At 44.1% G+C, this 23,466-nt stretch overlaps 3 protein-coding genes and 1 pseudogene across 15 annotated transcripts; 2 read left to right on the top strand and 2 right to left on the bottom strand.

The window, feature by feature from the left end:
- Window positions 1-998: 998 nt before the first annotated feature.
- hrob (homologous recombination factor with OB-fold) lies at window positions 999-6,309 on the bottom strand. 5 transcript variants are annotated; one of them, XM_020475104.2, is made up of 10 exons: window positions 6,106-6,309; window positions 5,834-5,906; window positions 4,582-5,655; window positions 4,362-4,445; window positions 4,101-4,235; window positions 3,420-3,528; window positions 2,665-2,750; window positions 2,354-2,482; window positions 2,004-2,196; window positions 999-1,899 (listed from the first exon to the last, which is right to left on the bottom strand). In XM_020475104.2, exons 2-10 carry the CDS (start codon window positions 5,891-5,893, stop codon window positions 1,847-1,849), a joined length of 1,923 nt encoding a protein of 640 aa, XP_020330693.2. In that variant the 5' UTR covers window positions 5,894-5,906; window positions 6,106-6,309; the 3' UTR covers window positions 999-1,846. The 5 variants fall into 5 exon arrangements, with proteins under 5 accessions (XP_020330693.2, XP_031690711.1, XP_020330692.2 ...); XM_031834851.1 differs by having other exon boundaries at window positions 5,856-5,906; XM_020475103.2 differs by having other exon boundaries at window positions 4,362-4,448; window positions 6,106-6,308.
- A 439-nt stretch (window positions 6,310-6,748) lies between these two features.
- Window positions 6,749-8,621, top strand: LOC109883049 (ankyrin repeat and SOCS box protein 16-like; annotated as a pseudogene).
- A 739-nt stretch (window positions 8,622-9,360) lies between these two features.
- Window positions 9,361-13,313, top strand: LOC116375927 (transmembrane and ubiquitin-like domain-containing protein 2). The gene is made up of 3 exons (XM_031834850.1): window positions 9,361-9,499; window positions 10,199-10,770; window positions 10,891-13,313. The coding sequence occupies exons 2-3, from the start codon at window positions 10,214-10,216 to the stop codon at window positions 11,258-11,260; spliced, it is 927 nt and encodes a 308-aa protein (XP_031690710.1). The 5' UTR covers window positions 9,361-9,499; window positions 10,199-10,213; the 3' UTR covers window positions 11,261-13,313.
- Window positions 13,083-23,230, bottom strand: LOC109883048 (ataxin-7-like protein 3). Of its 9 annotated transcripts, none has more exons than XR_004211341.1 (15): window positions 22,836-23,204; window positions 22,363-22,442; window positions 22,108-22,220; window positions 21,847-21,979; window positions 21,572-21,743; window positions 21,349-21,449; window positions 21,185-21,243; window positions 20,599-20,644; window positions 17,716-17,753; window positions 17,559-17,627; window positions 17,367-17,410; window positions 15,653-15,724; window positions 15,156-15,292; window positions 14,755-15,065; window positions 13,083-14,399 (listed from the first exon to the last, which is right to left on the bottom strand). XR_004211341.1 is itself a non-coding variant. In XM_031834843.1 (14 exons), the coding sequence occupies exons 3-14, from the start codon at window positions 22,156-22,158 to the stop codon at window positions 14,863-14,865; spliced, it is 1,125 nt and encodes a 374-aa protein (XP_031690703.1). In that variant the 5' UTR covers window positions 22,159-22,220; window positions 22,363-22,442; window positions 22,836-23,204; the 3' UTR covers window positions 13,083-14,862. The 9 variants fall into 9 exon arrangements, 7 of the variants coding, with proteins under 7 accessions (XP_031690703.1, XP_031690704.1, XP_031690706.1 ...); XR_004211342.1 differs by having other exon boundaries at window positions 21,221-21,243; XM_031834843.1 differs by having other exon boundaries at window positions 13,083-15,065.
- Between the last annotated feature and the right edge of the window lie 236 nt (window positions 23,231-23,466).

Below are 23,466 nucleotides of genomic sequence, written 5' to 3'. Positions count from 1 at the left end.
GCTGACTGGCCAATATTGAGTAGTTAATTAGGATGCAAGGTGATTTGAATTGTAGGTCAGTCTGTCTACAATTGAAGTTTGGAGGGGTGCGTGGGGTAGTACAGAAAGTAAGGCTGATCTGGATGTATAGTGATGCCTCTGAGGAGAGAGGTTGGTGGTGGTGAAAGTTTTGGCATGGGCCTCCCATCCTGCTGGTTTAGCCCAGATAAGACCCCATTTGTCAGGCTGTGACTGTCCCAGCTGCCCAGGGCTCCACCAGACAGAGCTGGATGAATATATTTGGCCCAGCTGGAAAGAAGGATTTAACTCCACAGAGACTAAAACCCCAGAAAATCCCTCCCTTAAAGTCTCTACACAATTGTAATGCATGGTAAACAGGCTGGACCGGAACATAGCCAGAGGAAGGGGGATAGGAGAGACAGAGGAAGGGGGATAGGAGAGACAGAGGAAGGGGGATAGGAGAGACAGAGGAAGGGGGATAGGAGAGACAGAGGAAGGGGGATAGGAGAGACAGAGGAAATAGCAATAAGACAGACATGGAGAAAGAAGAGCATGGCAGAGAATGACAGTCAGAAGGCTCCAGGAGACAATGTTTAAAGTCATTCACTTCAGGCTGATACTTTAGTTCACACCATGTTTCATCAGCGCCATCAATGTTTAAAATAGTGTTAGTTGACTGAAAGACAAGAAAACTGTTTAAAAACTTTAAATTGTGAAAAAGATTTGCAGTTCCAATTAATGGACAATGGCTATGAACAGCAGGATACTCTGCCTCTCTAATGAAATCTTGCAACACCAGTGCCTAATTACAGCACACCACCACGATGCAATTAAACCAGAAGTGTGGATCAATCAAGCCAGGGTTTAAATGGACATTTAATTGTAATGTTTGATTTTCCATATACTGTTCCTATTAGTAAGTGCATTCTCATGCATTTTAATTCTCAATCCCTCCAAAGACCGCAAATTAGAGACAAGAAAATCAGAGACCATTTCAGTTGTGTATTATTGAACAGAAGTCTTCTTTAATATATACATGTTTTACAAGACATTATGTGCACATACAGTAGTTAGCTATGATTTAGAGAAGACTGCATTGTGAAGAAAAAAATATACAAAACATCATCCAGCAGGTCTTCAAACAGGGGAATGACTGTCTATGGGATGTACCCGTAGCAGTATGGGATGTACCCGTAGCAGTATGGGATGTACCCGTAGCAGTATGGGATGTACCCGTAGCAGTATGGGATGTACCCGTAGCAGTATGGGATGTACCCGTAGCAGTATGGGATGTACCCGTAGCAGTATGGTATGTACCCGTAGCAGTATGGGATGTACCCGTAGCAGTATGGGATGTACCCGTAGCAGTATGGGATGTACCCGTAGCAGTATGGGATGTACCCGTAGCAGTATGGGATGTACCCGTAGCAGTATGGGATGTACCCGTAGCAGTAATGGGATGTACCCGTAGCAGTATGGGATGTACCCGTAGCAGTATGGGATGTACCCGTAGCAGTATGGGATGTACCCGTAGCAGTATGGGTAGTGAAGCTTCATTCAAATTGGGGAGACGCGGGAGCGACAGTCCCAGTTCCCAACATCTCAGAGTTTTTCCCCCCACACGGCCGACATGCAATTTATAATGGTGCGATTAATGGTCACAGCACACCAAACACAAAATGATAGCACTTCAGGCGACAAGATTCTCCAGGGGAATCAGGTAGAAAGGCATCCAACGTGCGGTCAGAATGCGCCAAACTCAAAACCACATGTAAGTGACAGCTTAGATGTCCTACATCTCCCCTGTATAAATGTACCTTGTCCGTAAGGGGTAGGTGGGCAGGTGTCAGAGGCAGTAGGACTCAACAGGCAACTCCCCTAGAAGCTCATCAAGGTCATCTGCACAACACAGAGAGAGACAAATTCAATCAAACAAACACACAGGGTGGAGCTGCTGATTGGTTTACCAAGAACATACACTCATATGCATATCCATGTCCCACCTGCGTCCCAGGACAGGTCCAGTGGTGCAGCAGGCGGGCCCTGTGGAACACTAGAGGAGCCAGCACCAGAGTCTGCAGTGACCTGTGGGGCCCGAACATCCTCTTCATCATCATTATCATAGAACAACTCCATCTGAGACACAGGGGCTCCTGGGACACTGGAGGAGTGATCAGATGATTCCAACATTGGCTCCTACATTCAACAGTAGAGTTAGACAAACAAATACAATACATCTGTCAAGACACCAAGTTTTACTCATCAATGATTTGTCATTGTTACATCAAACTCCCAACAGCAGGAGACAGGATAACAACAAGATATCCTCCAGGCCTTGGTAGTGGTCTCTCACCGGGGGGAGTGGGAGCAGCTGGCTCTGTGTGGAGGACGGGGTCGAGCCGTCAGGAGGGTAGATCCTCAGGAGGTTGTTGGGTGTCACGTTCAGGTAGTGGTTACGGTGGGATGGAGAGAACACACCTACCTTCATGAAGAGACAACTAATTATGGGTCTACAGCTAACATAATTTTTGCACTATCAACTTTACACACAATTTGTTTTTGTGACTATTGTGAGTGGCTCATGAATCATTTTGAAGAATCCAACAAATGATTTGCAATGAAACACTAGTAAATAGTGAGGTGTGTGGCCTGTGGAAGTCCTACCTGTTTGAGCAGCAGTACCACCCCCGTCTTGAGCTCCCCCAGTCTGTCCTCTAGGAGGCGCCGGTGCACTGTGCCCTGCATCTCTCCTAGTCAGACACACGTATTACTACGGTGTTCTACCGGTGCAGTCAGAGCAAAACAGCATACCTAGCCACTGTGCTTCTGCATTGCTTGCTTTTTAGGGTTTTAGGCTGGGTTTCTGTATAGCACTCTGTGACAACTGCTGATGTAAAAATGGCTGTATAAAATACATGTGATTGATTCATTCCACATGGAGCACACTGGTCACATTATTCCTGCTAATGACCTGCTAATGACAACAGTGTAGTAATCAGTGCATCCCCTCCAGTGGTAATCTGTTGACAGGTAGCACCATGGGCCACACTTCAGGAGGGAATGCACAGATCACTGAGACTTAATAGTCCGTGGTGATCAGCATGTGCTAATACACGTTCATTTGACGCTGATCCATGATGATAGAATCACTAATAAGCACAACACTAAGGTTAAGTAAATACTTTAATAAATCTGCTCAGGAGTCCTCATGCTGGCTCTCCTGAGGCCATGATGACCTGCTAGGTTCAAGCAGTACTCAGAGAGAAATAGAGAGGAAGTGCAAGAAAATGAGAGAAAGAGACCGAAAAATGGAAGAAAGAGGGCCCTAGGGACAATGAAACCGCCAGCAACAGACTTACTAAAATGGCTGTGTGACCAGTTCTACCTACAAGCACAACCGTACCACCAGTAGGCCTTACCTGTGCGATCCCTGAACACAGCCTTGGCATCAGCGTGTGTGTGGAGGATGCTCTTTAGTACCACAGCCATGTTGGGGACCTTGTTCTTCACCAGCTGTTTCAGGGCCGCCTGACAGAGAGAGACAGACAGAGACCTTCGTACTAGAGCACTACAAAACAAGTTCAAACAACTTCCAATCATTAACTTTAATTAATTAAACAGCTCAATTACTCATGCAGAGTTGCCATTAGCAGTGGCACATTAAGACTGTGGAAAAACAACAGAATAACCATTAAGATGATTAATGTGTGATCATGTTTGGGATAATAACTACTAACACCCCAGGCACAGTCCTGTCATTTGTCCTGATTATACTGATAGAGTGCCACCACAGAGACAAGGGCCATTAACATAGAGAAAAACAGCCCATCCACTTCTATCAGGGAGGCTGCCCTGGGTGCAGAAAAACATGCTCATGAAGTCAAATTATGCAAATGGTGTTACCCAAGTGTTACATTTTTGCACCAGATGATATGGCATTTAAAGCTTCTAACATTAAATATGCTATGTTAAATGATGCATATTGTTGAAGGGTACGTGGCCACACACAGCCTGAACACTGTTAGCCTTTCAGTCACCTTTCATGCCATTTACACTACTATAGGCTGTGTAAATTGGATACTGCTAAATGTGCTGGTCACCTTGCGGAGTACCATGGCCACGCTGTAAGAGTGCAGAAAACAGGAGGAGTTCCTTTCGTCCAATCCCATCTCTGCCTTCATCGCTGCCCACGGACCTCCACTGAAATCCTCTTCCTCAGTCTGAGAGCTGGGAACCTGGACAAGTTTGGACACATCACATGTTCATAAAGCAACATGATATAATAAAGAATGGACAAAAAGGTTAACTAATATCATGACACATTCTGTAAATGTATAGGCTACACATCAGTGTGATAGTACCTGACTGGGCAGTCGAGCCACGGCCCCATGTGCAGGTGTCTGAGGAATGGCCACCACGATGTCATCCAGGCTCTGCCCATGGAGCTGCTTTAAGGAGAGAGAATGGAACCTCGCAGTAGCTTAGTATCACTACCAAGCACATTGCTGACTGCTGAGATTAGTTAGACTACAAATAAACAGATAGAGAGGCAGGTAGGGACAGAAGCAGAAAGAGACACACCTGTTGTGGTAGGATTCCTGCAGGCCCGGGGAAGCGGCGGGTATTGGGACGGATGTGGTCAGAACCCGGTCTCTGGGGGGTCTTGTTGGAGTTGGACACCAGCTGAATCAAGTGGTTAGTGAAGACGGGCGTGTGGAGGGAACGGGGGGTGAGACTGGGGGAAGAAATGGGTCCACCAAACCTACTAGAGGGGGCTGGGGAGATGGGGTCAAAAAGGCTGCGTCCCTGAGCCAGAGGTGTAGCCCAGGGCCTCTGTACCTGGGAAGGAAGCCCTTTGACTGGCCTGGGGGTCACAGGCCTGGGGAAGGGGCAGGAGGCCATGGTGAGGCCAGGAAACACTGGGCTCTGGGGTGGAGCTAGGAGGAAAGTACCACTAGGATCAGGGCGGGGAGAGGGGAAGGGACCAGGGAATGAGGACCTGTGGAGTATACTACTACTACTGGGAAGACCAGACATTTGGTTAGAGGTACTGAATCCTCTCAGACCCACATTGGGCCCTGTTTGAGCACCACCACAGGCTGTGGGCCGTAGTCTTTTGGCTGGGGATACAGAGTCATCGCTGGGCTTGGTTAGATCTGCAGCTGGAGCAGTTTCTCGGACCTGAGCCCAAGTCCTCATCTGTGGGTCACTTTCATCTAGGTCTGCCAGGTCAACATCCCAATCATCAAAGTCATCCTGCGGCGAGGGGGCCTCTTGTTGTCCTGTTGTGTTTGACTTCATCTGTTGAGCTGGTGAGGAGCTCTGTTGGGTAACTGTACACAGTCCCCTACTCAGTGTAGGAAGGTGGCGAGGGGGAAGAGGGAATGAGGGCAATGGTTTAGATGTAGAGAGCTGTCTCAAACCCAAAGTAGGAGACTGCCCTACACTGTTCGGTGTTGAATTCTCTGACCCTGGGCCATTCGACAGGCCCCTATGGGCAAGTATGCCTTCTGTGGATGGTTGATGTGAGTTATTCTGACCATAGGGGGCAGCAGGAGTTGATGCTGCAGTTGAACGGAGGAAACAGGACTGTGCTGCAGAGGACACTGTGCTAGCAGACACTGATGGAGCAGACCAGTCCATCTCAAGTAGATCCTAACACACACACACACACACACACACACACACACACACACACACAAGAAAGCCAGAGGTGTTCAGACTAAATAGTTTCACAACAGTACTCTACATTGCTTGTGATGTCAATGTGAGAATTTATACAGAGGGCTATAATCTGTCATAACTATCATATCAGCAGGTGGTAATCACTGACTGTGTAAATCAGTTTGCAGCACCTCATCATTGAAGTCCTCCCCAACGTTAAATAATCCATTCCACTTGCAAGTCTGTCGAAGAGGGAAAGACATCTTCAAATATAGCATCAACTAAGAAAGTGCTAGATGTAAATTACATTTCACCAACTAGATGGCTGGCTAACACTGTTAGCTACGTTCCAAGCTAGCTAGAAGCTTCTCTCATTTGTAAACTTGTGGCAGCTACCGACCTGGGGACCAGAGCTAGCAAACAAACATGACTGATTCTTACCATAGCAGCAATGCGATCTCGTGTCGAATGTCTTTTCTGTCTATTTACATTGATACATAAGATCAATCGAAAGTGTAGATGTCATTTAATTCAGCCATTCAGTACTTGCTGCCGTAAAAAAATGTGTAACTTTTCAAGCAACGCAAGATGTTGTAAATGCGAAATTTTGTGAGATTGGTACCGCCACGTTCAAGTAAAACGTAAATACGTAATCAATGTTTACGTTGCGTGACGTTCGCGAGATGGGTCGTCACTTGTCGCCACCTGCTGACTATCTCGGTTAATGCAGTTCCCCGAATATCAGATTGCGTTCCCCGTCTATTTATAACAGGCACTAAACTTGTATTGGGGCAACAATATCTTGTGAAAGGACATTTGGACGTGTCTGTAAAACACGTCATGAAGTAGTCATAAGCAAATGACATTATCCACAACAGCAAATGTGCTATATGTTGTATAGTAACTTACTTGAGTTCACATGAAAAAATTCTGAATTCACAGTGGTTACAAGTTCAAGGTGAGTAGAATTCTATATTCACACAACATTGATACTATGTAAATACAATCTTCAAAGACCAGAGACGAAATAAAGTGTTGTCTCTGTTGTCTCTGTCTGGATTTTCGTTTAGTATTGGCCATAACAGCCGCCTTGCATTCTCTGAAAGTGGATCAGGAGTGGAAGGATAAGCGGCAGGCATTGGCCCACAGGAGGGCCATGAGCCGGCCACCTGTGTCCCGGGCCTCCAGACCCCCTCCCAGACAGCAGCGGGGCCTCCAGGAGATCTGGGTCTATGAGGCCCGATGCAGAGACACCACAATCCACAACACATTCATGTGTGGGGACATGAAGGGAGTGCACGCTGTGTTAAAGGACCCCTGCATGGTCAACGCACTGATGGAAACAGTACATGAGGAGATGGTGTGGGCTCCAGAGCTGGGTAGGTGTCAAACGCAGAGAATATGAACTTACTTCTACTGTATGCTTCACTGTTGTCTTTTTGTTAGACCTATCTGTGCCTTTCTTATAGATCTTCCAATCATTCCCCAATCACCGCTCATCGACTCTCTTTATTCTATCCTCTAAACATACCTAAGCCTCTCTGGCTATGAGCATCTGCTAGGTAAATAATGTACATACTCTCTGTCCCTCTGGCAGGGATGTGGACCATGAGCTCCAAGATCAAGCAGACATCTGCATTGCGTCTGGCAGCCAGCAAGGGACACTCAGGCTGTGTGGAGGAGCTGCTGTTTCGAGGGGCGGAGGTGGATGCTGACCCTGGTGGCAGCACAGCCCTGCATGATGCCTGTATAGGTGGCCGTGACAGCTGTGTCCAGCTGCTGCTAGCCCACGGAGCAGACCCTGACCTGCTGGCAGAAGACGGCAGTGCACCCCTTCACCTCTGCAGCACAGCCCAGACATTTCAGTGAGTGACAGCGCTCTTAGCCATACTGACACTATGCCTGGTGATCATTTCTATTATTTATAGATAGAGGAATGTTTCAAAAGTTACATGGCAGGTGGGTCTGTTGATGTGGGTGCTAATGAATGATAAGATCATAAGGTTGTGTCTCTACTCTCTTCAGGTGTGCTGAGCTGCTGGTGACGGGTGGTGCAGAGGTCAATGTGTTGACCAGTGAAACAAAGATAACGCCCCTCCATGTGGTGGCTCGTCGGGGTATGGAGGAGCATGTGAAGCTCTTTCTGTCCCATGGAGCTGACGTGTCAGCCAGGAACCGTGAGGGGGAGACCCCCCCTGAATGCAGCCTGTGGTGAGGCTGAGAGGCCTGCCGAGGCTGGGCGGTACCTCCGCGTGGTCCAGATGCTGCTGGGAGCTGGGGCTGACCCCTGCACTGCAGGCAGGAAACACCACACACCTCTACACAACGCCTGTAGTAACTGCAGCCCACGCATTGCAGAAATGTTACTACAACACGGAGCCAAGCAGACATGCAGAACTTTGCTGGATACACACCCATGGACTGTCTGTTACAGGTGGGGTTAAGGGTGGGCCATATGGGGGGCAGAGGGAGCTACAGAGAGTTATGTGGTCAAAGTGTAAGATCCATTTGGACATAAGGTTATTTAATTATATTCATCATTTTCATAGTCAGTGAGTGGTAGATAAGACAGACTTCTTCTCCTTCTCCTGTCTGCAGGTGGTGGAGGACTATCCAGACCAGCATCCGGAGGCTGTAGCACGCTCCCTCCTAAACCACGGGGCCAAGGCCGGTAAAAGCTTGGTATGTCAGGGTGGGCAATTGGAAAAGTGAGTTGGGCCAAGCTGGGTGTACAAATGCCAGTTGGAGGCTGCATTTGGGCCCATTTAATTATATTTTATTGGGATGAAATATGTGCACCAGCAAAAGCTTGATTATATTTCATTTGGGGGGCACTATGAAAGTGTTTTAAAGTTAATTCCCTGCAATTCTACGTAAACAATATATTTTGGAGGGCATGATAATAATAATAATAACCCACAGATTTCCTCCATATACATGCTGAAGCTCTGCCTCCTCTCCCCTGCCACTCTGGAGGTAATGCTGAACTGCTATGCCGTTGTCCCTTCCTGTGAGGAATGGATGCAGTCTATCCCTCTTGAGATACATGAGGTTTGTCCTTTCCTCTGTTTTCAGCTCTCTCGTTCACTGCCTGAACCATCAAATGTCCTCCTTCCATTTCCCTCATCATCTCTCTGTCCCCAGACGCACCAGGGTTTCTTTGACTCTGTGAGGCAGATGACGAGCCAGCCCCGCTCCCTGCAGCACCTGTGCGGCTGTGCTCTGCGCCGCCACTTAGGAAAAGATATCGACGCAGCTATCAGTAGATTGGACGTCCCCAGCTCTCTGGTGGAGTATCTACTACTTCGGAATGACGGGGAGATCCGGTGAATAAAGTGAAACACGTGGGACAGAAGCCAAGAGAGAGAATGATTGGCATTTACAATAACTAAAAGAATGGTTGCAATAATTTGTGTTTTCTGTATTAATTTATTAATAAATCAACTTTTTATTATGGCTATGAAAATGTGATACTATTTTTCTGAACTAATTTATGTTATTGTATGAATTGCATTTGTATGGACGAACCACCCACTACAGGTACACTATTGCTTTCATCTGTACTCTATGTTCAGCACATGAAGGAGAGAGAATGCGAGGAGAGGAAGACACTTCTTAGTATTTATATTTATACCATTATTTGCTTGTGCCCGTTTGCGTACCAGCTACACAAGAGTTGGACGTCCCAAGGATCCCGGAAAGCACTAACCGACCTACGTGCCGGTGGCGTAACGTCATCTGTGTTTATGTGGCCCTCTACTCCAGTTTTATTATCGGGGCTGTGGCTAAATTAGCATGGTAGCATACCGTCAAACATGATTTGACTACATAGCAGGTAAGCGCACCTCTTATATTCAAATGCACATATAACTAGTGTGTGCATTTAATAAGAACATCTATAGAAAGCATTTTGGCAATGTAGTGAAAGTTAGCAAACGAAGGTCGTCCTTGTTTATATGACTAGCTAGCTAGCTTACCTAATACCTAGCTAGTAACCTACCAATATGTCTTTTAACGTTAGCATAAACATTGAAAAACCCTATTCTTCTGTATCTAGCTAGTTCTCCAACGAATGCACAATGTAGTAGTAAATACATTAGTGACGTGTTTTAACTGGGTTGTCATTAGATGGTTTGCTAGCTAACTTTTGTGACAATATTGCCAGGCCATCACTTACGAAACTATAGACGGTTGCTTTGAAGTAGCACTTAATCTCTGTCCCTGACAGTTGTAATACAGGTCTCTGTCCCTGACAGTTGTAATACAGGTCTCTGTCCCTGACAGTTGTAATACAGGTCTCTGTCCCTGACAGTTGTAATACAGGTCTCTGTCCCTGACAGTTGTAATACAGGTCTCTGTCCCTGACAGTTGTAATACAGGTCTCTGTCCCTGACAGTTGTAATACAGGTCTCTGTCCCTGACAGTTGTAATGCAGGTCTCTGTCCCTGACAGTCGCAATACAGGTCTCTACTCATAGGCTTTCTACTCATATGTATCTATGCACTTCTTTCACTTCTCTTTTGCTTTTCAACAGACACAAAGGACAGAGATGGCGGTGTGTGCACTGACAATGGACGGGATGGGAGACGAGGTGGCTGCAGTAAGCGGTGTGTTACTCCTGGTCTTGGCCTTGGTCCTGGCTTGGCTCTCCACGCAAGTGGCAGATCGGGGAGACCACATCCTGAGCACCATCCTTACAGTCGGTGCCCACGCCTCTCTAATCGGGCTGGGGGGCCATGAGAGTTACAGTGGAGGGCCACCCAGTGCAGACACCCCAGAGCAGCAAACACCTCCACCCTCCCAGGAGAATAAGCCAGAGGAGGGGGAGTCTGGGTCTGAGAGGGAAGATGGGGAGATAACAGGAGAGGGGACTGCAGAGACTGGAGTTGACCTGCTGTTGAATATCCAGGGGAAGAAACCTCAGACATACCAGTCTGATGATGATGAAGATGATGAGGAAGAGGATGACTATGAGGAAGAAGATAAAGTTCAGAAGCTGAGCCCAGTGGTCTCCTGCACCAGCATCACGGTTCGTTTGAAGTTCCTGAATGACACAGAAGAGGTGGCAGTCCTGAGTCCCCAGGATACAGTGGGTCTACTGAAGAGGTTAGTATGATATGGCAGCTCTCATTATACATGTTCTGTGTTTAACCTTCTTTTTTGATTTATTGAACATGCATATCTCTCCCATACAGTCTTACAGAGACATTTCTTTCTCCCCTCTAGTAAGCACTTCTCAGGGCGGGAGCGTCAGATCAAGTTGATCTACCAGGGCCAGCTGCTTCAGGATCCCAAACGGACTCTGCTCTCCCTCAACATCTCTCACAACAGTGTGATCCACTGCCACGTGTCCCAGGTGCTGCGGGAGGCCAGCCCAGGGGAGGCAGCTCGCTCTGGGGCTAGTGGGGGAATCAGGGCTGCAGGCCTGGCTCTGAGCACCAGCAGCCTGGTGGTGCCTGTGTTTGTGGTGATGTTAGCCGTGGTCTGGTACTTCCGCATCAACTACCGTCAGTTCTTCACCGCCCCTGCTACCATCTCCCTGGTGGGAGTCACTGTGTTCTTCAGCTTCCTCATCTTTGGAATGCATAGCCGGTGAGCAGGAGAGGAGGCAGAATGGAAGGGCCCTCATCTGGGCAGGAGAATGAGAGGGAAAAACAACTGTGTCAGGAGGATGAATGGAGTCAGGGGGCCTCTCCGCCTTAGACACCATAGAGCTCAACTGGAATCCTAAGAGTGGGTGTGCCTCTGTTTGTGCATGCACCAGCAAATAGCATAATATGAGATTGATTGTATGTGCAGAGATTCAAGTTATCTGGAATGTGTGTTTGTTAGTATGAAGCAGAGATAATAATGAGCGGTAATTTTGCTACTCAGAAAAACATTGAGTGGGTCCAGCTCCTCTTGGTCCTTTATAGGGCAGAACCATCAGCATCACACCCAGGACCATAGGCTGCTTGGTCCACTGTGTCAGCAACATCTTCTGGCCAGTTTGGCTTCACATAGCCTGTTCTGTGTTAGGTTGCTCTCAGAAATTAGGGTCTCTATTCAATCAGATCCGCTTTAGCCGACATCCGTATAGAAGTTGTGTGGGAGGTGGAACTGTGTTAGTGTTGTCAAATCCACTGAGGTATAAGAACTGGAGACTGTGTCCAAGATGTCCGCCTTTTGTTTTCAAGGTTATCTACTCACGTTCGCATACGCCAATTCATGTCCGTCTATATCCGGGTTGAATCCAGTTTATACAGACCAACATCACATGCACACTAGCACTCAGTGCGCACAGGGAGCAGCGCAGACATCATCCAAAAACATGGCAGACTGATGAATATAAAATGTTGGCATCAGCTACAAATATTTGAATAATTCAATGGATGATTTGTGCACAAAGGTGATGACCTACGTTTCTTATTATGAATTTTGAAATCTAACTTATCTATGTGGCCGTGTATGGAAATTGTCCTTCTGGGCTGAGCGTCAGTTACACTGCAAAACTGTAGCAGTCTAAACCATGCTTTGCTTTAAGTAAATACCACGGAGCCTTGTTTACAAGTTCGAACAATGGAATGTGAGATGTAATCTACACCTCGATGAGGCTGATTAGAAAACTTTATTTTAATTATTTTCAATTTGAGTGTAATTTCTATCTAGCCTCCCGTTCTCGTTCTGAATTTCTAATGCAAGTAGGACAGGTGTGGCTTTGTGATAAAGAGCAGCCACTCACCGATTTGACAGCTCCAACGCAGGTGCACCGCCAGAAATCAGCTATCGCCGGTTAACACTTGATCTGATTGAATCTAGACCTAGGATAATGCATCTCTTCACATCATGGCCACATACTCTTTTCATTATATACACGTTAACGTTCCAGAAATGTTTTGTCTTTTTGTAGTACGTGTTTGAACGAGCAATTCATTTCCTCATTTGCAACGGAAACAAAATGAAGATTATACAACTAGACTTGACTCTAGAGCAACTTTGAAACCACTCACCATGGAGTGGTGGTTATATTTCTACTTTCTTTCCAGTTCTTTGGAAATGAGCTTTCACCTTAGTTATTGTGGACTGTAACGACTGCCTTATTGCAAGGCAAGACAGTTTAAGGATTTTTGTTGCTTGAATTACTCTATGCTAATATCAGTTATTTTAAACCATATAAGTTAATGCATGAAAATAAGCAACATGTTTGGTTTAGAAAATACTGTAAATATGTATTTACTGTACATAGAATGAATGGGATGAAACCACATCGGACACATCAGGATTTCTGTTGGGGAATTTAACAGATGAGGGAAAATCTCTTTATCCCTTAAGTTCCATTGTTTTCCTCTGGCTTCAGATTTAAAGACATTCAAACCAATCAGTCCCTGTGTAAAGAGGGAGTATGTCTGATATTGGACAAAATGACAGAAAGCAAGAAATCTGAATGACACTTTATTTTACTCAGACAAAGAAACCTCTGTACACTTGGGAAACTGAGATAAAGAAAACCTAGCTGTGCGTCACATTAATATACAATTGACATATTTGCACATGCACACACACGTGCATGAAGTTGTTTTTGTTTTGTGAAGACACTTTCTATTGCGTCATTTGTCCACACTCATATTGTTCAGACACACCGATACACACAAATAAACAGTTACGCAGCATTAGTAATACAGGACATTCTTTACCCTGTCAGTAAAGAGGAACGAATGAAATGATCCATACCCAAAATAGGTGAAGGTTGATTCTTTTAGTGCACATTAAAGTGATGTCATACTTAATCACTGGCTGAATGTTCTAAATGAAAGCTCAGGGTATATAAGATTCTCAGCGAGTATAGTCTGATGGGCCTCTCAAACAGGAATGAATAACATATATCAAACTTAACTCGTTAGCTAGAGTAAAACTGAAAATGGCAAGAATAACAGTCTGAAATATCCCATGCAACAGCCATGGCACTTCTGTTGCAAGTGGTGGCGGATTTGAATTCCTTCAAGCGCAAAGACACTGCACACAAGCAGAGACAGACTGTTAAATCAAGTCAAGTGATGCAGATTGACCTAGAGTATTATTGGGGAATAAAAGCAGGTTGCCTCCACTATACTTTAGCATTATTCAACAGGAAGCAATGCGAGATCTACAACTTGTATAGAGTGATATTGTGATTTGCAGCTGAAGCAGATTAGAGAAACTTCAGACTGAGTATGAAACAGTAAAGATAGACAGGGAAGAAGCACTGTTTAGCATGAAGCTGTGTATGGTAGAGAGGTTGCCGTGTATGTATACAGTATCCAATTAAATCATGATTATTTTACATAGGTCATCATACCACATGTATCGGTATACAAAAACAAACTGGCTCACTCCATGATACATGTCAACATCTGCATTTACAATTTACTGAATGCAGACATTAAATACACATTCTCACTTGACACAGTCAATGTAAACCAAAAAAGTTAAATATACAAAATAACATATACTGACTCTACCACAATGGCACATTCAGAGATGCATAGTAATCTGAAAACAAATTAAATCACACACACACACAACACGGAAAACAGTCAACTTTACATTCATACACACATGCAACCACACATACACCACTGTGCAATACAATGCTAGTACGGATAAAGCCACCATCAAGTACCCCAATACTGGTGAAACAACAAGATGGCACTGACATCCTCCACCACAATAACAACGTTGTAGTCGTAAGGTGATGCAATTAGTCCACAAGTCCCCTCCTAAAAAAACACAGAGTCAAAAAGAAAGCAATGTTTTGTTTTCAGGAGAAAACAGATCAGTGCAAAAAAGCGGAGTGTGATTGGTCCATGTCTGAAGCCTAAATCACTGATTAACAAAAACATAATTAAAGTGAACAATCAAATGGCCCATGTTTCTTTATAACTGGAATTGCTAAATATTGTATTCAACAACAAACAAATAAGAATGGCGTTCAAATGAAGGGGTGCTGTGTCCAGTTATGAAAAAAGAGAAGTTACAACCCCTGGGCTAATCAGAGCTGATATTAAAGTGAGTGAGTGGATGTGAGTTAATGGGTTATCATCTTTGCCTCTGAGAGGACACGGGTATCTGTACCTCTGTTAGGTATGAGACCATGACTTGACAGGCTGGGGAGCTGGATGAAGCCTGGTTCAGAATTCCATGTCACCCTCCAGGGTACGGGTGGGGCAGACTGGGACTACCCTAGTTTAGGTTGTCATAGATACTGGGGGCAGGGGGAACAGGAAGCTTGGGCTTCTTCTTTCTGTTGGATAGGCCTACTAGACTACTCTGGGAGCTACTGCCCCCTCCACTCCCACTGCCGCCCCCTCCTCCTCCTGTGCTGTTTAGGCCAAGAGACGTCTTCTTCTTCTTCTTGGGCTTCTTAGAATCTGAGTTGTTGGTGCCTGAGAGAGAGATCGAGAGCAGGGGATGAGATGAGACCAACCTCCACTGTATGAATGTACAGAATGTGGACCTGAATTCGGTTCTCTTACTAGCTTTGGAGGAGGCTGAATCGGAGGGGGAGATGTCTGAGGATCCGTCCCACTGTAGGCGACTCATGAGAACCTGTCCGTCTGAGGCGTCGTAGCAGTCACTCTCCACCATCGTGTCTGCATCGGGCAGAGACGACCTGACAGAGACAACAGCCGCTCAGATCAGACCAGCCACAGACAGCAGCAGGACACATGGTGGAGCCATTCAATCTGCCATACAGCACACCTACTGTAGTACACATCCAGGCCATACAGTTGGCCCCATGAGTGCTCATACAGTAGCTAACTAACATAGTCCACCCTCAATGATAAGGCCTGTCCATCTAACTGGCACAAAACATCACAATAAATACATAGTCATTCAATACAACTCCTCAAGCAAACACCTGAACATTTAGGGACACCACAGGCACCAGTCAAGATCGAATATATCAGTTCTAGGAATAAACCAGTCAGAACCAATGGAGGTCTGAGGGGCGGGGGAGGGGCACACTCACGCGGACGGCCCCAGGAGGAACACCCTGACGGCCCTCCTCTGTTCGTCCGTGTGCTGGGGGCACCGCTGGGACCTGGCAGGGACACAACGTGGCATTACAAACACCTGAGAAACACCTGCCCACAATGCACAGTGGCCCCGCCTACCCAGGGCCACGGCAGAGACAAGAGTGGGAGAGAGACAGAAACAGACACTGCCAGTGACCAATCAGATGATGGGTCAGGTGTCAGAGTTTGGAGGTTAGAGATCAATGTTTGCTCACTGACAGCGTCCAGTTAGTCTCTCACCACGTACAGCAGGCAGTGTCCAATCAGGGTCTTACATAGTCCAATTGGAAAATATCTGTTGTTTAGTCCAATCAAATATGAATTGTTTCACTAATTTTACAGAATTTGGTATTATACTGAACAAAAATATAAACGCAACATGCAACAATTTCAAAGGTTTTACCGAGTTACAGTTCATGGAAGGAAATCAGGCCCTAATCTATGGATTTCACATGACTGGGCAGGGGCGCAGCCATGAGTGGGCATACTATAAGTCCACCCACTGGGGAGCCAGAATTAGTTTTTCCCCCACAAAAGGGCTTTATTACAGACAAATACTTTTCATTACCCTCCCACTCCTCAAATGATCCCGCAGGTGAAGAAGCCGGATGTGGAGGTCTTGGGCTGACGTGGTTACACGTGGTCTGCGGTTGTGAGGCCGATTGAATGTACTGCCAAATTCTCTAAAATGACGTTGGGAGGTAGCTTATTGTAGAGAAATAAATATTAAATTCTCTGACAATTACACGCTCCCTCAAAACTAGAGACATCTGTGGAATTGTATGACTAATCTTGCATTGTCCCCAGCACAAGGTGCACCTGTGTAATGATCATGCTGTTTAATCATCTTCTTGATATGCCACACCTGTCAGGTGGATGGATTACCTTGGCAAAGGAGAAATGCCCACTAACAGGGATGTACACACATTAATACACACAATTTTTGTTCATATGGAACATTTCTAGGATCTTTTATTTCAGCTCATGAAAGATGGGACCAACACTTTAGATGGTTAGTTTATATTTTTGTTCAGTATACATTTTTTAAAGAAAATTAGCCAATAACTGAGCCCAATCATCCAATAAATACTGTATGTTAAAGGAAATGGAAAATAATTGAGAATCATATAGAGTTGCCACTTGTGTTCCCCAGAAATCAGTCCCAACTAAACATGATCACAACACACCAATGAAACTGATCATGTTAAAGGTCTCACAGAAACAACATGCAGAACAGTAACCATGAGTGTCTGTTGGCAGCCTCCATAATGGAGTTGGGCCACAGGTTTACCACTTGTCCAGAACACACGTCATTCAAGTCACGGAAGACCTTCCTGACTAGCTAGTTTAACAAACACCTCTGAGAACCTGGTAAGGTCCATACTAAGGGGCAGGCTGAGGGATGGACACAGGACGTACTGACATTGACAAACTTCCAGGAAGATGTCTGTCTGACACAGTACAACCCTGAATGGCTCATCATGATCATAATCAGCAACTTTGACATAAGCTAACATCTAGTGCCAGCGCTTGAGAAACAAAAAGTATTAATGAGTTTGTGTGATAAAGGTATGTGTGTGCAGTCCGTGTAGCTGATAGGACATTAGGTGGAAATGACAAGACTATTAGAGGTGCATGTGCTGTGTTTGCGTGCAGAGTAATCCCTACCTGGTGCACATCTTCTTGGTGTGCTCTGAGATCACTCCACATTGCTGCAGACAGGGGGCAGTGTAGTTAGAGACAAGCCAGTCAGACACAAGCCAGTCAGACACACTGCTGATAAATGTCTTGAGATTTTTTTGATCCAATACAGTTAGACTTGTGGATGGATGGTAGAATAGATAAATGAAAATGACTCACTGTTGTCAACAGAGACCTCAGTTCGTCAGGGCCTAAAGTTTCGTAATTGATGCCAGTGTTATAGTTGTACTGCAGTGAGGGAGAGAGAACGATAACAGACATCAACACACTAATAGATATGTAGGTGTGAACCATCAGAAAAATGGATTCTAGTTACCTTGTATGGATCTGCATTGACACTATTACTAAGCTCCCCTGAAAAAGAGAACAGCATATGATCTATCAGTCTACTTGCCAGACTCCCAAGGACACAGATGATGCACACAACCACCACCAACTATGAAATAAAGCAGTGATTACATTTAGTGCGATATCCACAATATTACATGTCACATTGATTCCTATGTCTAAGAAAACATACGTAAAATGTACAGTGTATGATGGGATGAAGCAACGGTCTCTCTAGCTATTGACCAGTGAGGTAAGAGAACATAATTGATTATTATGTATGTGCTGCAATAGCAAGCATATGGCAAAATATATTTTAATGGTTTAATCAATCTGTGATTGAAATTGAGCAGCACTTTAAGGGCCAAAACCACAAATGACAGGTCGATCAAACTGTTGTGGATTGAGTTCAGGTCATTTATTACATAGGAACATCCTTGACGCTCCATAGAAGATAGCAGCACCGTTTCATTTCAGCTCCATTTAAAGAAACAGAAACAATCAGGAAATCAAGAATCAATGAAGACATGATACAAAACGACAAAAACAAAAATAAATGCAAACAAAAGCATGAATATGTCAAGTAGATAATGGATAGGATAATGCACAAAGAGGACTTGTTGAGTCACCTGAGAAACTAAGAGATAAACAGCTGGTCTGCTTTAGAGACATGACTGTAGTCTATCATTACTGGGACCAGACTCTGACATGATTTTTTTTCACTCAAGTGTTGAACTAGTTAAACAATATATAACACAATACAGAAAATAAATTGATATATTACATACAAAGGACTGAAAACTGGAGGCTGAACTGTGATTTATTGCACACAATTGTCAGCTTCCTGTAAGTCATTCTCAGCTCATTAACTTTGCACCATGATCCATGTCAAATTAAAATCATCAAGCAAACAGGAGACTGTGGAGCATGAAGAGTCGACCTTTGCCTTATATCTTAATTGCTTATCCTCATCTTCAATGCTGCTTCTGATCCTTTTCATACTGCACTACGTCTGCATTCTGCCAACATTGCGATCCTTTTCATACTGCACTACGTCTGCATTCTGCCAACATTGCGATCCTTTTCATACTGCACTACGTCTGCATTCTGCCAACATTGCGATCCTTTTCATACTGCACTACGTCTGCATTCTGCCAACATTGCGATCCTTTTCATACTGCACTACGTCTGCATTCTGCCAACATTGCGATCCTTTTCATACTGCACTACGTCTGCATTCTGCCAACATTGCGATCCTTTTCATACTGCACTACGTCTGCATTCTGCCAACATTGCGATCCTTTTCATACTGCACTACGTCTGCATTCTGCCAACATTGCGATCCTTTTCATACTGTACTACGTCTGTATTCTGCCAACATTGCGATGCTTTTCATACTGCACTACGTCTGTATTCTGCCAACATTGTGATCCTTTTCATACTGTACTACGTCTGTATTCTGCCAACATTGTGATGCTTTTCATACTGTACTACGTCTGTATTCTGCCAACATTGTGATGCTTTTCATACTGTACTACGTCTGTATTCTGCCAACAGTGCGATCCTTTTCATACTGCACTACGTCTGCATTCTGCCAACATTGCGATCCTTTTCATACTGCACTACGTCTGCATTCTGCCAACATTGCGATCCTTTTCATACTGCACTACGTCTGCATTCTGCCAACATTGCGATCCTTTTCATACTGCACTACGTCTGCATTCTGCCAACATTGCGATCCTTTTCATACTGTACTACGTCTGTATTCTGCCAACATTGTGATGCTTTTCATACTGTACTACGTCTGTATTCTGCCAACATTGTGCATTTGACCTGGATTTAAGCAGCAGACTCCTTCAATGGCCATCTATGGTGAAGAATCCAGAAGGCACATTAACATTCTCAATAGAGGATTGGAGACACCCTGGGTCTCTGCTAAGGTTCATTTCCCAGATTCTTCCCGGGTTGACCTTTGACCCTACATTGAAGTGGGGGACGGCATTATAGAGCTGGCCTGGCAGTAATCAGCCCCTTCCGATCACTGAGGAAATGCATCATCTCTCAACAGCACGCATGGAGCTTCCTGATCTGCAACAAGGCTTTGGCCCCAGCAATGCTGAAACAACCAGAGTGTAAAACATCCCCAACCATTCAACCAACTACTCTAAAACTTTCACGCACACAAACACACACAAAGTTTGGCAATAAATTGGGAGTGGGCTCTATGTTCGACTTCACCAACACACTTCCATTTCAAGGCTACAGAGAGTCTGGACTCTAGAACATTCCCACAACTCCCAACAAACAAAATACCATGAGACACCATAATATTCTGTATATCAGAATGCATGTAATTTAGTATGAATGTCAGTAAAATGAATGCTGATTGAGAAATGATAGACAAATTTTAAAAAATAAAATAGGGGCAATATGCAGTTGCTACATCCATTTTAGGATTTATAAATTAATGATATGTACCCATTGATTCTTGAAGAATATAACTTAAACTGTTATACCCCATCAGAACTTGTTGTACTCCAATGTTTGTTAACAAAACACTATACAGCCTCAAAACTATAACTTTGATTTCACGATGGTCAGTCCTTGTATCCATAGCTCTTTCTATTAAGTTGAGTGGTAAAAATTTCTAGCACAATCCCTCAGCTTTTTACAGAATAAGGGGCGGGGACGATGCCTTATTGTTTTAACTGCTGATTGCCACGAAGATTAAAAAAGAAAAATGCCATTCTAATCATGTGTTTCAATTGGAAAATATTTACATTCCAGATGGGGAATGTAAATGACACACAGCTTATAGTTTGTCACTTAACCTGCATCTTACATGGATACGAAGAGGTAATGTTATACTCACCATTTTTATGCTTTACAGATTTTGATCTTCTGGGTGAATTTGGATTCTAAGGAAATAATACACACAAAAAAGAACTGTCAATTTAGATTCACACTGATCTAGATGAACATATCACAAAAAACTAGTGAAGCACACACCCCTTGATCCAATTGAATTTGTAAAAAAAAATGTTTTAAATGTTCATCCTTGCCATGCTTGTAAGCAGAAAGTAGGGCTGTGACAATACCAGTATGGCAAAAAAAAAATCCATGGGAAAAATTCACACAAAGCAGAGCAAACTATTTGGTCCTTTAAAAAGCTGCCGTTAGTCAAATCTGCACTATAGCTTGTAAAATAAATAAATGTGACTGGATAACAACTTAATGATGTTTGTTTCCAACATTGGGGCTGTTTTCCTAAACAAGTTTCCTTGCCACGATACTAACGAGTAACGTGATACTGGTATCATCCCGGCCCTAGCAGAAAGGGATACCAGAAATCCTTAAGGTTATTTTTTTTTAAATCTATTGGCCCCCTTGCAATTACATGTGGACAAAAACACAACATACAAAACATGAATAAATATCTCCACAGCAATGAAACTTACCAAAGGTATATGTTGTTTCAAAGAATGTAAAAATACCTTATCTGACTTTCTCTTCTTAGCTGTAGAGGGAAAATAGAGGGGTGTAAGACAAGCATAGATGTGCTTGTTCAGCTAAAGTCACAAAAAAACATTCAGACAGCGATTTACACTTGTTTTATTCTCACCTTTTTTTTCAGAGCCATACGACCAGTCATTGTCATTGACGTCATCATTGTCTTCCTGATCACTCTCTGATTTGTTGTTCATGTTGTTACTGCTTGCTATTCTGTAGACCAATATCAAGAAAATGATCAGAATTGCCCATTCACTTGAGGAATGTATTGGTTTGTTTTCTATGTTACATTGTAGTGTAGTGTCCACTGTCCATGTCCAGTACCCCTTGCTGACCTGCGGTTGGCGATGCGGCTGCTGTTGCGCCCCATGCCCAAGCATTTCTCCAGATGAGGGGCAAAGCGGGACGCAGCAATGCTCCGGTTGCAGTTGGGACACACACACTCCTTGTTTTTCCACTGATTGTACACTTGCCCGAAAATGTCCACTCCTGGTTGGTCAACGATTTCTACGGAGCAAGGCGAGAACATACATGAAAGGTAAACTAACAAATTAAAAGCAGAGAAATTAACCAGATAACCAGACCCAGGAGAAAGCACTCTGGTCCCAACCGAAGTCCTTCATGCTTTCTTGGTCCGTGTCATCCAGGAAGAAGTAGCCCTGTTTGACAGCACGATGCACCTCGAAACACAGGCCCAAACAGGCATCCTCCACCAGGTCCGAGTAGATGTCCTGAGCCAAGGCCTGTGGAGGGCAGCAAAAAATAAAGCAGAGTCACAAAGGAAAGGAAACTACATGAGCAACTTCCTGTTTTAAAGCAGGATAACTACCACCAAACATGATAGGATGGTGAAGTGTAGTCCACTACCCACCTCTAGCTTGGTGTTGTCCAGGCCCGACAGAGACATATCCTCCATTTTCATTTGCAAAAGTTTAAGGGCGAATCACTGCCTTCTACATGGCACAGCTATGGGGGACAACAGAGCTGAAAACAGGAAATACACACATTTAGTGATTTAAAATAACTCAGTCATTCAAACAATAAAAAATAAGTGATGAGAAGAGATTATCCATTTGTTGGACAAAACCCAACAAAAGTCCAAGAGTGAGACTGAATCAACACTTACAAAGGAGCACAGATACTCAGTGGAGACCGCTTATTCGCTAATAGTTGGCAGAGGTGACTGCCTGATATTGTTTTGGTTAGCTGTTGAAACAAATAAACAAATACATTTCACTGAATTAGTAAATGTGGTGTTGCGGCTACACAAGACAGAACCAGAACAAAAACGAAAGTAAAACCAGAACAGTTGTATTGTCTAGAGACTAGAGTGAGCATTAAGACACGGCTACTACGTGCTAGCTTGCGCTAACGTTCGATATTAGCTAGGATAGAACGCTGTAACAACTGATAGACTAGCTATCTAGTTAGCAAAACAAATATTTTCCTTATCTGCTACCGATATAATCTGCTACCGATATCAAAAACATAGCTAGCTAACAAATCAGCTCATTGCACATAATCTTACTAATACGGCTACGTAAAATTATTTCAATGATTTCTTTACAGAGAATATCATACTGGTCAGCTCGCACTCACCATCAACGACCAATCTATGATTGAACCGTAAGCCGTTAGCTGGACATTGACAATATATTATTTTGCTACATTGTATCTAGCTAGGATGATACATGTTGTAGCTATTAGCTAGTGATTTAAATGTGATCCCACAGAGCAGTCAAAGGGAAATAAGAAAATGTAAAAAGAGACTGCCATTTTCCTTCCTAACAGACCTCACTAAACGATCACCGAGGTTCTCCGTGCCGTTTTACTTGGCCTAAAGTAGTGGGAAATGGCAGAGAAAGGAAATTAACTTCTAATCAACTCAAGTGACTGTACTTAAGTGCATACATTTAATTTATAATTGGATATGCAATAATTAAATACAAAAAAACCTCGGCTGTCTGGATCCGCCCCCTCTCGCGAGTGCCCATTTATGTTATTGACGGAAAGGGAAGAGGTGAAATAATCACGGTTATCGTTTATCGATTAGTTCTCATGAAACAACCAAATCACATATTAGGGTACAGCTAGTTGTAAGTATCTGACGAAATTCTAATTTATCCATTTATTTAGGACACTATTGTTTGGTCGGCATTTCGAACATATTATTTGAGGTGGTCCATTATCAGTAGGCAATTGTCTTCAACATCCATTTTACAATCATTTG

Source organism: Oncorhynchus kisutch, linkage group LG10 (assembly GCF_002021735.2).
Source record: "Oncorhynchus kisutch isolate 150728-3 linkage group LG10, Okis_V2, whole genome shotgun sequence".
Classification (NCBI taxonomy): Eukaryota; Metazoa; Chordata; class Actinopteri; order Salmoniformes; family Salmonidae; genus Oncorhynchus; species Oncorhynchus kisutch.
Note: the sequence above shows the minus strand (reverse complement) of the source record. Positions and strands in the feature narration are given on the sequence as shown.

What these genes read in the sequence shown, in the direction of transcription:
- LOC109883048 (XM_031834843.1), bottom strand. Translation starts at nt 22,158, where the DNA reads ATGAAAATGGAGGATATGTCTCTGTCGGGCCTGGACAACACCAAGCTA. An exon ending in AGCCGCATCGCCAACCGCAG is followed by an intron (nt 21,450 to 21,571) that starts GTCAGCAAGGGG and finishes ATTGGTCTACAG; the next exon opens with AATAGCAAGCAGTAACAACA. An exon ending in ACCAAGAAGATGTGCACCAG is followed by an intron (nt 15,725 to 17,366) that starts GTAGGGATTACT and finishes TGTCCCTGCCAG; the next exon opens with GTCCCAGCGGTGCCCCCAGC.
- LOC116375927 (XM_031834850.1), top strand. Translation starts at nt 10,214, where the DNA reads ATGGCGGTGTGTGCACTGACAATGGACGGGATGGGAGACGAGGTGGCT. An exon ending in ACAGTGGGTCTACTGAAGAG is followed by an intron (nt 10,771 to 10,890) that starts GTTAGTATGATA and finishes TCTCCCCTCTAG; the next exon opens with TAAGCACTTCTCAGGGCGGG.
- hrob (XM_020475103.2), bottom strand. Translation starts at nt 5,893, where the DNA reads ATGGATTATTTAACGTTGGGGAGGACTTCAATGATGAGGTGCTGCAAA. An exon ending in GCTGCAAACTGATTTACACA is followed by an intron (nt 5,656 to 5,833) that starts GTCAGTGATTAC and finishes TGTGTGTGTTAG; the next exon opens with GATCTACTTGAGATGGACTG. An exon ending in AGCTGCTCCCACTCCCCCCG is followed by an intron (nt 2,197 to 2,353) that starts GTGAGAGACCAC and finishes TGTTGAATGTAG; the next exon opens with GAGCCAATGTTGGAATCATC.